The sequence below is a fragment of the Eschscholzia californica genome, unplaced genomic scaffold (genome assembly GCF_041429995.1).
Source record: "Eschscholzia californica isolate CP2 unplaced genomic scaffold, dmEscCali1.0.p SCAF_1, whole genome shotgun sequence".
NCBI lineage: Eukaryota > Viridiplantae > Streptophyta > Magnoliopsida > Ranunculales > Papaveraceae > Eschscholzia > Eschscholzia californica.
The window spans coordinates 68,181,101-68,193,294 of NW_028238198.1; the positions used below are offsets into that span (position 1 = coordinate 68,181,101).

General features: G+C 34.2%; 1 protein-coding gene across 1 annotated transcript; it reads left to right on the top strand.

Annotated features, from left to right (window-relative positions):
- Positions 1-349: 349 nt before the first annotated feature.
- LOC147568580 (uncharacterized) lies at positions 350-1,051 on the top strand. Its single transcript, XM_086660212.1, has one exon. The coding sequence runs from the start codon at positions 350-352 to the stop codon at positions 1,049-1,051; it is 702 nt and encodes a 233-aa protein (XP_086516338.1).
- The last annotated feature ends 11,143 nt before the right edge of the window (positions 1,052-12,194 follow it).

The window sequence follows — 12,194 nt, forward strand, 5'->3', positions numbered from 1 at the left end:
TTATTATTAATCCTTATTAGGTATAGATACTTATTTGGTGACTAGTTCTCTAGCTGGTTTTGGTTTGCTTTTAGTGGTTTTCTTGCTAGCTTTGGTGATCGGCCGGAGAGGGCAGATTGTGTTTGCTTCTGTCTTTGTCAGCTCCCTGTTTGATTTGGGTTGAAGGAGTGGGTGCCATTAGATTATCATGGGTATCCAGGCCCCTCAAGAAATCAGCCCAACTATCTTAAGTTGGAACGTTCGTGGCATCTCATCGTTTACGACGAAGAAACACTTACTCAACATTATATCCCTTAAACATCCAGACATAATCTTTCTAGCTGAAACAAAGAACAAATCTTTTAATATCATGGAAAATATTCGTATAGGCAAAGAATATGCGAGTCACTTCATAGACCCGGTCAACAAGGCCGGAGGTCTAGCGATATTCTGGAAACATAACATTCAAGCTAATATTCTTTTCTCTGACAAAAATATGATTCACATGGAAATTCATGATACTCAAAACTATAGTCGCTCTTTTATTACGGGCTTCTATGGTAGCCAATATAATAACAACAAAATGAAACCTTGGAAGCAGCTACTAGACCTCAACCAGGGTTCAGATATGCCGTGGATGGTTATCGGGGATCTTAACATCATTCTGGACCCCCAAGATAAGAGTGGGGGTAATTCTAACTCCAACTCTAACACACCCAAAGTTAACAATATCATCACTAAACTTGAACTATTGGACATGGGCTTTCAGGGTAATCCGTATACGTGGAGTAATAGGCAATTCGGTCATAACCTGATTCAAGAACGTTTAGACAGAGCTCTGGCCAACCATCCTTGGCTGCAGAAGTACTCTGGCATCACTCATTTGGATGGGATTGGTTCGGATCATCTACCGATCCTGCTTTCTAGTTTCGAGCCCCATCACAAGCAGCCGAAACCCTTTAAGTTTATTCGTACATGGATGTCACATCCAGAGTGTCGGAAATTCATTGCTGACAAATGGGACACAAACATCTACCCACAGATCGATATTCAAGCCAATCTTACAAACTGAAGTAAACATCTCACCAAGTGGAATAAGAATGTTTTCGGCAATATTGAAAACAACATTAATAAGATAGTGGCAAATATGCAGGAGTGTAAATGCAAAAATAATATATTAGCCTTAGTATGAGGCTAGAGGAGCTTTACAAACTGTAAGAGAGTATGTGGAAGGAAAAATCGCGTAATAATTTCATTACGCTAGGAGACAAAAACACTAAATATTTCCATTCACAAGCAATTCAAAGAAATCGAAACAATCGTATCCTGGCCATTAAGGACAATATGGGTAATTGGCAGGAAAACGTTAATGACATCCATACCATCTTCTCTTCTCACCTTTTGAACATTAGTACCACTAACAATACCAGTATGAATAATCAGATTATTGACCTTTTCCAGCCTTCCATCTCAGATATTCAGAATCATGAGCTGACGAGAACCCCAGATAGGACGGAGATTGATGAAGCCATTCATTGGTTAAAGAAAGAGGCAGCCCCAGGTCCCGACGGCTTCCCCCCTTTCTTTTTTCAGTCTAACTGGGACACTATCAACCATGATATCTACACGATGGTTACCAATTTCTTTTGTATAGCACATCTTCCCTCGGACACTAATCACACAAATATTTGTCTCATCCCCAAAACTACTTCACCTCAAACGCCGGCAGACTATCGCCCTATTAGCCTTCTAAACACTACATACAAAATTATCACAAAAATTCTAGCTGATAGATTCAAAAGAACGCTAACCAACATAATATCCCCTTTTCAATCTGCTTATGTACCAGGTAGACAGATCTCAGACAACATCATCATGGCGCAGGAGATTATCCACTCATTTAAAAAGTTGAAAGGAAACAAATGATATTTCGGCCTCAAATTAGATATGTCTAAAGCGTTCGATAGAATCGAATGGAATTTCCTTGAAGATCTCATGAGGAAATTGGGGTATGCAGATCATTGGATCAACATGATCAACGCTTGCATATCGACCTCTTCCATGGCGGTTCTCATTAATGGTAGGCCAGGTCAAAAGTTCTACCCCACCAGGGGTATTAGACAAGGTGATCCCCTCTCTCCATTCCTCTTCACTATTGCGATGGAAGGTCTCAGCAGGCTCATCTCCTCTAAAGTAGGTACTACTTCTTTTCGAGGCTACCCGACCAACAATCCTGAGCTGGAAATTTCTCATCTTTTATTTGCAGATGACTGCATCATTTTTGGAAGAAACTCTTTGGATAACATTTACAATCTTAAGAACCTCCTCCGAATCTTTTGTGAATCCTCTGGGCAAATGATTAATTATAGTAAATCCTATATTTTCTTCTCCAAGAATTCTCACCCTAAGTTCAAAAGGATGATTACTAGATCTCTCAAAGTCAAATATGCCTCCGCTTCGGAGAAATACTTGGGTGCACAGTTATTCATAGGGGCGACCAAAACAAAAGTTTTCAACGAACTGATAGAGTAGATCAACAAAAAACTTAACAAATGGAATCACTCATTCCTTTCTCAGGCAGGCCGTACGGTGGTGATATCTTCTATGGAGGCGGTCGTACCTCGATACCAGGTGCAATGCTTTGCACTCCCTAAAAGTGTAAGTAAACGCATAATGACTGTCCAAAAGTCATTTTGGTGGGGTAAGTCTAAAGGTATTTGTACTAAGGCCTGGACCTTTATCTGTCTTCCTAAAAAAGAAGGAGGTCTAGGTATACACCTACCGGAATTAGACAATAAAGCTTTTCTCAGTAAACTCGCGTGGAGATTACGTACTGAGCCTAAAGCTGCGTGGGTCCAACTGTTAAAAGCCAAATATTATCCCAATACAGATACTCCTGGTCGTGTTAAATCTAACCATTCCTGGATTTGGAATAATATTAACAAATATAATGATCAAGTGCATGATCTTGCATGCTGGGAAACACACTCGGGAACAGATATCAATATTTGGAAGGACAAATGGATACCAAATCTTAATACTCCACCTTCTAACAATAACAACTCAAACCTCATCAAGGTTTGCCAACTCATTACAAATGATAATTGGAATGAGAACATTTTAATGGAAACGTTTGATACGATTACTAGAAACCTGATTAAATCCATTCCCATAGATAGTAATGGGAATGATCAAATCAGATGGCAATTAACTAACTCAGAAAAATTCACAGTCAAGTCTATGTATTATCATCTGAGAAATAGTATTATCCCTAGCCCTACCACCAACTATAATTGGAGTTTCATTTGGTTGATTCCCACCATTCCACGAATCCAACTCTTCATCTAGAAAATTTGCACTAAAGCATTACCCGTTAAAAGTCGGATTGGTAAATACATAGGTAATTGATAGGCCCAAAATGAGTCTATTCCCGCAAGTGCACGGGATCAAGTTATAGTAAAATTAGCAAATCAGGATACCGTTCCAAGGGACAAGTAATTTTATCTAAATCTTAAATTAACCCTCCATTCATTAATTTTGGTTTGATTTTGTGAAAACTATTTTTAAAAGAAAACAAAAAAAACTAAAGAATAATGAAATCAAGATGGGAAAGAAATCTAGGTTTCTTGATTCCACCACATAAATGGACTATCTAAAACATGCATACAATTAACAAATTCCTTTTTCCATATATAACTCAAAATCTAACATAATAAACTATTTAGATTCCGGAAGATATTCTTTAATAACACATTTTAAAATCATTTATATTTTAATTGATTATCACATAAAAGTTATATTCCTTAATGATCATTCATCATCTAATAAGCATATCCCATCTAATAACTTAACAAAAGCATGAGATATCTCACTATGAAGCATGAATAAAGACAAGATTATAAGATCTATATGAAATAACAATTAATAGACATTGAAGCTCAATACAAGGATTCATTAATCAATAACATATTTCAAAATAAGCCCAAGTATGGGTTTCCTCTACACCCTAGATACAAGATTAGCTACTCATGAAATCTAAAGTAATATTCATTGAAATTCTAAAGTAAATGGAATTACAAAAGATAATGAAAAGAAATCACCAAATGAGATTTAGATCCATAGCTCCTTGTGCCTCCATGTTGATGTCCAATATTAGCTCCAAATATTTCCAAGAATATTAACCAAAACTCCAAATAATAGCTTTTTTAGAAGATGAAAGAAGAAGAAGAGATTTAGAGAAGAAGTTATGGAGAAATTAGAAGTTTAGATGAAGATATTAGAAGTAGAAAGAAATTAGAAAGAAGAGATGAAGGTGGTAGAGAAAGTAGAAGAAGATGGGTTTAGGATTAGAAGATAGAAGGAGAAGTGGCTTAGAAATTAGAGAATGAAGCCTTTTGAGAGGGATTTTAAGTCTAGAGAGAAATGAAAGAGGTATAGATGGCTTGATGGCTAGGATTTTAGGAGTTAATTGGGAGAAAATGGGAGAAAGAGGGTTAAAATAGGAAGTTAAGGTTGCTTTCTACTCAAGAAATGATTTCTTATTGGTTGAACATAAAGTAAGACAAAAAGGAGGGGCATAAAAGTAATTTCCGGAGGGCTTAAAAGGAGAAAAGAGGGACCACATGCTGCTGTCCGTTGGGTGCATTCAGGACGTGCCACGTGACCTGGTTGTGTCCCACCAGCCAGAATGGTGCCCAACAGTGTCCCACCAGTCTACATTGTTTGACTCCAACTTTGACTATGCATATCTCACTCTTCCGGACTCCGAATTGACTTCCGTTTTCTCCTACGAGCTCGTCTCGGACTCTACTTTTCACTCGTCACTGACCTTGGCCAAATTTCGCAGAATACCCTTGACTCCAAATGACTAAAATACCCTCCGTGTATCTTTTTTTCATTTTTAACCATTTTTCACACCTAACTCTGCAAAAGACACCTAAAAAACCAACCATTTTATTATAATGAAGACTCGAAACCGACTAACTTGGCTAAATTAAACGACTTAGATGGGACATTTTCATGACCCATCAAACATCCCCAAACTTAGATTTTGCTAGTCCCCGAGCAAAACAAAATAAAAGAAAAACCTAACTCACTGTCGGAGGAATCCCGGTTGCATTTAGCATATGCAACAAACCGTTAAACCCATAGGTTTCCCTAGTGGACGAGTGTTGTCTCGTGAGGGTTTCTAGAGAATATACCCACAAAATTCAAAAACATTTCAAAAATACAATAGGGTTCAAAAACACTCAAAGTCAACTAAGACAGACCAAAAATGTTTATCTCCTAGAAAACTTTAGCAAGCTAATAGGAATCAGTCAAAGTTAACAACACTATACAGACGTTAAAGATCTCTTCACTAGTAATCTAGACTCAAAGTGTACGTGACTAGCCACAATGAGAATCACTTCAGTTCCAAGCAAACAGACCCTTGATCTCTATCTTAATACATTTCGCCTCGACTTTGGCCTCACAGACATACGCTCTAAATATGAAATCACTCAAAAATGGTTCGCTCGTATGTGTGAGTGTGATCACTTAACTTGAACTCAACACATAAAAAGGGGTGAGGACGACATTTTATAACGAATGATCTACAAAAAGGAATATAACCACTAAATGTAATGGGGAAGCTCACTTAACCTTCTCACCCACTCCACCCTCTAATAATGCTTCCTAAAGGTCAACGGATACAAGTGATGAGATGGATGGTGATGAGATCCCGAGAATGTCGACGCCTTCAATGTTAGAGAACTTCAAGCAACTTCCATACTTAGTTTTTTTTGCTTCGAACACTTATTTTACACAACAAACTGAAGTTCACATGAACTTTCTTACACAAACTTTCTTTTTCAGAGATTTTTCTCTTCACAAAGAACATCTGGTTCAACTTTAATGTTATTTCGGAAAACATCAGATCGATAATAGAATGGATCTTCTCTTGGCAAGATTCGTCACAGATAAACACAACATCTAATGGCACTCACTTTGCAACGATTCTATGGAATATATGGAAAATGAGATGTGATAATTGCTTTCAAAATACCATTACAGAGATTAAAACAGTTATAACAAATATCAAAAGTTTCCCGGAAAAATCTGCGAAAAAGAACAAGATGAACAATCCCAAAGCTACTAAATGGCAACCTCCTATAGACCTTTACATCAAGATTAATGTTGACGCCTCATTCATCTCAGTTATAGAAAATATTAGAGTCGGTCTAATAGCTCATAATGCGGAATCCAAATTTATTGGAGCGTACGCGTCCTCGGAAAGAGCGAGGAACGGTGAAGAAGGTGAAGCTGTAGCCATATTACAGGGTCTCATCTGGACTGAAAAGAATAATTATAGAAGTATAAATATTGAAAGTGATAATATTAACCTTATGAAACATCTCAAAGATCAGAGGAAAACCATTCATTGGTACTCTAAAATTCATATTAAGAAGATCAGAGAAGCAAAAAGTAGATTGTATTGTGTTCACTTCAGCTACACAAATAGACGGCTGAACGATCAAGCAGACAAGCTTGCTAAATGGGCGAGGAAGAAGAAGAGGTCGAAGTCTTGGAAAGTTGTTCCTTCTTTTTTAATTAATAAGTATTGTAATAATGTACTTATTTAAGTTTTTATGAATGAATTTCTTAACAAAAAAAAATGAAGATGGCTTGCCCTGTTATTAAATACTACAATAATAGTGGATACCAAGTCCTTTTCATTATAAAAGTGGTTGTTAATCTATGGTATGAAGTTAGGTTGAGGAACCTGATACTTGTCTAAGTTGTTAATTTGTTATATGTTTTGATTTTCTCTCATGATTCAAGTTTAGGTTAGTGTATTAAGAGAGCTTGAGTTAGTTTTTTCCTTGCAACTTCATGCTAGTTATTTGGTTCTCGAAAATATCACAAGAACAAAACTTTAGGGGGGGGGGGGGGGGGGGGGGGTAGATCAGGACATTAGGGGACACTCAGAGACAAAATGTTCCAGAGATATTTCAAGACATTTCGGGACATTGGTCCGTAGACAAAATGTCATTTCGGGACATTGGTCCGTAGACAAAATGTCTTTATGGACATTTCAAGACACTTGGTTCATAGACAAAATGTCTCAAGGACATTTCAAGACATTTGGTTCATGGCCAAAATGTCATAGGGACATTTCAACATATTGAATCCAGAGGCAAAATGTGTAGTGAATATTATTATTATTATTATTATTATTATTATTATCATTGAAGGATAATTGGTAGACATTTATTATTTTAATATTATCATTATTGTCAAACCATATGAAATAATATATTTGTACTCATATTTCAATAATATATTTTTCGACTTTTGTGGACATCAGTGGATATCTGAGGACATTGATGGCAATTGGTAGACATTTATTATTTTAATATTATCATTGTTGTCTAATCATATGAAATAATATATTTGCAATACTACTTTGAAAATAAATTTTTCGACTTTTGTAGACATCCGTGAATATCTGTGGACATTGATGGCAATTGGTAAACATTTATTATTTTAATGTAATCATTACTGTCTAATCATATGAAATAAAATATCTGCACTACTACTTTGAAAATATATTTTTCGACTTTCGTAGACATCCGTGAATATCTGTGGACATTGATAGATATTTAGTTGATATTTATTATTTTAATATTATTACTGTCTTACCATATGAAAAAAAAAATAATTAGTATTTCCAATTATATATTTTTCGACTTTCGTAGACATCCGTGGATATCTGTGGACATTGATGGACAATTGATAGTTACTTATTATTTAATATAGCTAAGATAATATTAATATAATATAATAATAATAATATAATAGTATAGTAATATACTATAATATAATATAATATAATATAATATAATATAATATAATATAATATGATACAATATAATATAATATAATATAATATAATAATATAATAATATAATAATATAATATAATATAATATAATATAATATAATATAATATAATATAATATAATATAATATAATATAATATAATATAATATAATATAATATAATATAATATAATATAATATAATATAATATCTATTATATATAGCACAATGGTGTTTCTTGAGGAGGACCGTACGATTTATCTCCAGATATTCATGATCGTCGGATTTTCACGGAGAATTTTGTAATCTAACCATCTTAATGTATACACGAACTCACTTTAAGTTTCTTCTCTTAAGCTTTAAATTTATAACTTACCCTAACTACTTATGTATTTTAGTACCCTCATGTATGTCAAAAATTACAGGTTATGTTAACTATTATATAACTAACTGAAAGGTCATATTGGACATTTACACGTATAATACCTTGCAACATGGGAGAAGATCGTGGGATTAAGAGAGATTAATGGGGAGAGAATATTTTGTAACTAACTTCAATTTTACAACTATATCTCCTTCATTCTTTTTTTCCGCCAATTTATATCATTTACTGTTTTATGTTTTCTTTTTTGCCTTTCTTCTATTGATGTGGTTTTTGCTTTAATAATGTTGCCTTGTTTGGTAAGTTACTGCTTTGATTTTGCAGGTTTCTCTGTTAATACACAGTAGATAGTATGTATGGACAAAGGTGATATCTATTCTTCTTCTTTCTTGCGACTTTTAATAGATTTTTTTGCTTTCATTTAATTGGTCTGAATTCTACTGTTTTAAATTATTTTGTGAGTTACTGAATAAAGAGGATAGGGCGATAGTTCCATGAATGGTGTGGTTGTTGCGCGAAGTTGCTGTGTTACAATGTTTTGCATTATTTTTTTCCAGTCAGTATTTTGTTGTAATTTTTTCACTCGATGAGTTGATAATGTAATCGTAAGTCTAATTCCTCGAACTAAATTGATTGCTCACACTTTTTGGGGTTTCAATTATGTTTTGCATCACTTTAATCATTTTAAATACATTTACTTCCAATCCATAAATGCTACAGTTCCCTCCTTATTCCCACACTCTTTATTTCTCTCCCCTCCTTCCTAAATTCATCTTCATCTCTTTCTATCTACTTACAATTTTTTTGGGTTCCTATTTTAGGTTCCTAATTTGGATTTAATACAATTTTGATTTTTCTTTTCAAATTTAATGCCATTACATCACCTTATGTTATTTGACTTTACTTTATCTAAGTCTTCATTCCAATTATTCTCCATCTACTTCCTTTTAAATTTGTTTAGATATTTTGTATTTGCTTTAGTTCCTTTATTGAAGTTGAAAGAATAGCATGAATAATAAAATGAACTATATTTGCAGATTAATTCTGGCAGAGATTTTGTAATCTTATACCCCCATTATGCATTTGAAAGTTCTTGATGTAAAATCCAACCGACAGTCCCGCATATAACGAAATCATTATAAAATAAATCCTCAAGAACCATAGAAATTAAATTATTCATGCTATTCTTTCAACTTCAATAAAGGAATTAAAGCAAATACAAAATATCTAAACAAATTTAAAAGGAAGTAGATGGAGGATAATTGGAATGAAGACTTAGATAAAGTAAAGTCAAATAACATAAGGTGATGTAATGGCATTAAATTTCAAAAGAAAAATCAAAATTGTATTAAATCCAAATTAGGAACCTAAAATAGGAACCCAAAAAAATTGTTAGTAGATAGAAAGAGATGAAGATGAATTTAGGAATGAGGGGAGAGAAATAAAGAGTGTGGGAATAAGGAGGGAAATGTAGCATTTATGGATTGGAAGTAAATGTATTTAAAATGATTAAAGTGATGCAAAACATAATTGAAACCTCAAAAAGTGTGAGCAATCAATTTAGTTCGAGGAATTAGGCTTATGATTACATTATCAACTCATCGAGTGAAAAAATTACAAAAAAATACTGACTGGAAAAAAATAATGCGAAACATTGCAACACAGCAACTTCGCGCAACAACCACACCATTCATGGAACTATCGCAATATCCTCTTTATTCAGCAACTCACAAAATAATTTATAACAGTAGAAGTCAGACCAATAAAATGAAAGCAAAAAAATCTATTAAAAGTCGCAAGAAAGAAGAAGAAGAGATATCACCTTTGTCCATACATACTATCTACTGTGTATTAACAGAGAAACCTGCAAAATCAAAGCAGTAACTTACCAAACATGGCGACATTAATAAAGCAAAAACCACATCAATAGAAGAAAGGCAAAAAAGAAAACATAAAACAGTAAATGATATAAAATTGAAGTTAGTTACAAAATATTCTCTCCCCACTAATCTCTCTTAATCCCACGATCTTCTCCCATGTTGCAAGGTATTATACGTGTAAATGTCCAATATGACCTTTCAGTTAGTTATATAACAGTTAACATAACCTGTAATTTTTGACATACATGAGGGTACTAAAATACATAAGTAGTTAGGGTAAGTTATAAATTTAAAGCTTAAGAGAAGAAACTTAAAGTGAGTTCGTGCATACATTAAGATGGCTAGATTACAAAATTGTCCGTGAAAATCCGACGATCATGAATATCTGGAGATAAATCGTACGGTCCACCTCAAAAAACACCATTGTGCTATATATAATAGATATATGCATAAATATATATAAAAGAAAATGAAAAAAAACGTAGAAGAAGAAGTCATAATAATAATATGGAGGAAAACAGGTCTAACAAAGTTAACAGGAAACACTGTGTGAGTTTAACCTGTGCCTCTAGTGCGTCACCCTCCCACTCAATCCACCACGCTGAGACCTAATCCTTGACTATAGTTGTTACTTCATCTGTTGGCAAGTTTGGCTCTAGATTCCCACATGAGTGTAAGGAATGAGAAGAAATAGAATGTCGTGGTGTAAGTCATATGGATGGTATGTTAGGGTTTATGTACAGACTTTGAGTGAAAGTTGATGGATGGTCAAAGTTTGCTAGAGAAATGCTCAACCTAAATGAGTGTGTCAGGATTTAGGATTTATAGTGAGTGTATATTCTATGTTTGTCTTATTTGTGCTACAAATAGGAATTGACATGACAACAATCAGGTAGAAAATTTATTTTGCTATGACATTTCTCCTGAAAGAAGGTTCTCAGATATTTAAAGGGTACAACTGGAGCTGGCATTACTATAGCATCTGGGGATATCTCTTCTCTGTCAGGATATTCAGACTCTGATTGGGGCAGTTGTCCAGATTCCAACAGATCAACTAGTGGGTATTGCATCTTTTTGGGTTCCTCTCTAGTTTCATGGTCTTCAAAGAAGCAAAATACCGTGTCTAGGTCATCTACTGAGGCTGAATATAGAGCTCTGTCCTTGGCAACTTCTGAATTGTTGTGGGTATCTTATCTCTTGAAACAGCTTCAGATTAAAATGACTTCTCCAATGGTTCTCTACTGTGACAATATGGGAGCAAAGTACTTGGCTTATAATCCTGTGTTTCTTGCTAGAACAAAGCATGTTGAGATTGATATACATTTTATTCGAGATTTGGTTCATCAACATCATTGGAAGTCAAGTTTGTTTCTTCTTATATCAATTTGGCTAATATCTTTACGAAAGGTGTTGTATTTGCCTCCTTTAAATTTGTACGCAGCAAACTTATGTTCCTTCCTTCTATGGAACATCTGTTTGAGGGGGGGGGGGTGTAAGAGAGAAGAGGACCAAATGTTGAAAGATGAAAAATGAAGAGGCCTGAAGTGCAGAATTGTCGGTTATGAGAAAGGGGTAAAGTGAAATTAATCTGTTTTCTGTAGGCACTCTCTTCACATGTCTGCTTCGCTCGTGTCTGATCAGACTAGTTTAGATTAGTTGTTAGTTATACTTAACTAACAACTAAACCTAACTTTCTCTCTCTAAACCGAACTCTCTAATTCTGTTATTCTCTCTCTGTAAAACTCTATATAACAAGAGATATATATATATATATATATATATATATATATATATATATATATATATATATTTGTTTGTTTTTAACGAGTAAAATCTGAATCCTGTTGTCTCCGATATAAAGATATACATGTTATTACTCAACAAAAGTGAGTTTTATATATATGTTGTGTTTGGTTGTAGGATTCCTATCAAAGTGGAATTTGGGAAGAATCATGAATCCTTGGTTTATTTGGCTACCAAGAATCCCGGGACTCTTGAATCCTAAAGATTCCTAATTCCAAAATTGGTATTGGACCAAAATCCCACTCTACCTCCTAGGATTTGCTAAGATTTTGGATTAATAAACTTAAAT

Excerpts from the sequence above, each read along its gene's own strand:
- LOC147568580 (XM_086660212.1), top strand. The coding sequence starts at position 350 with ATGGAAAATATTCGTATAGGCAAAGAATATGCGAGTCACTTCATAGAC.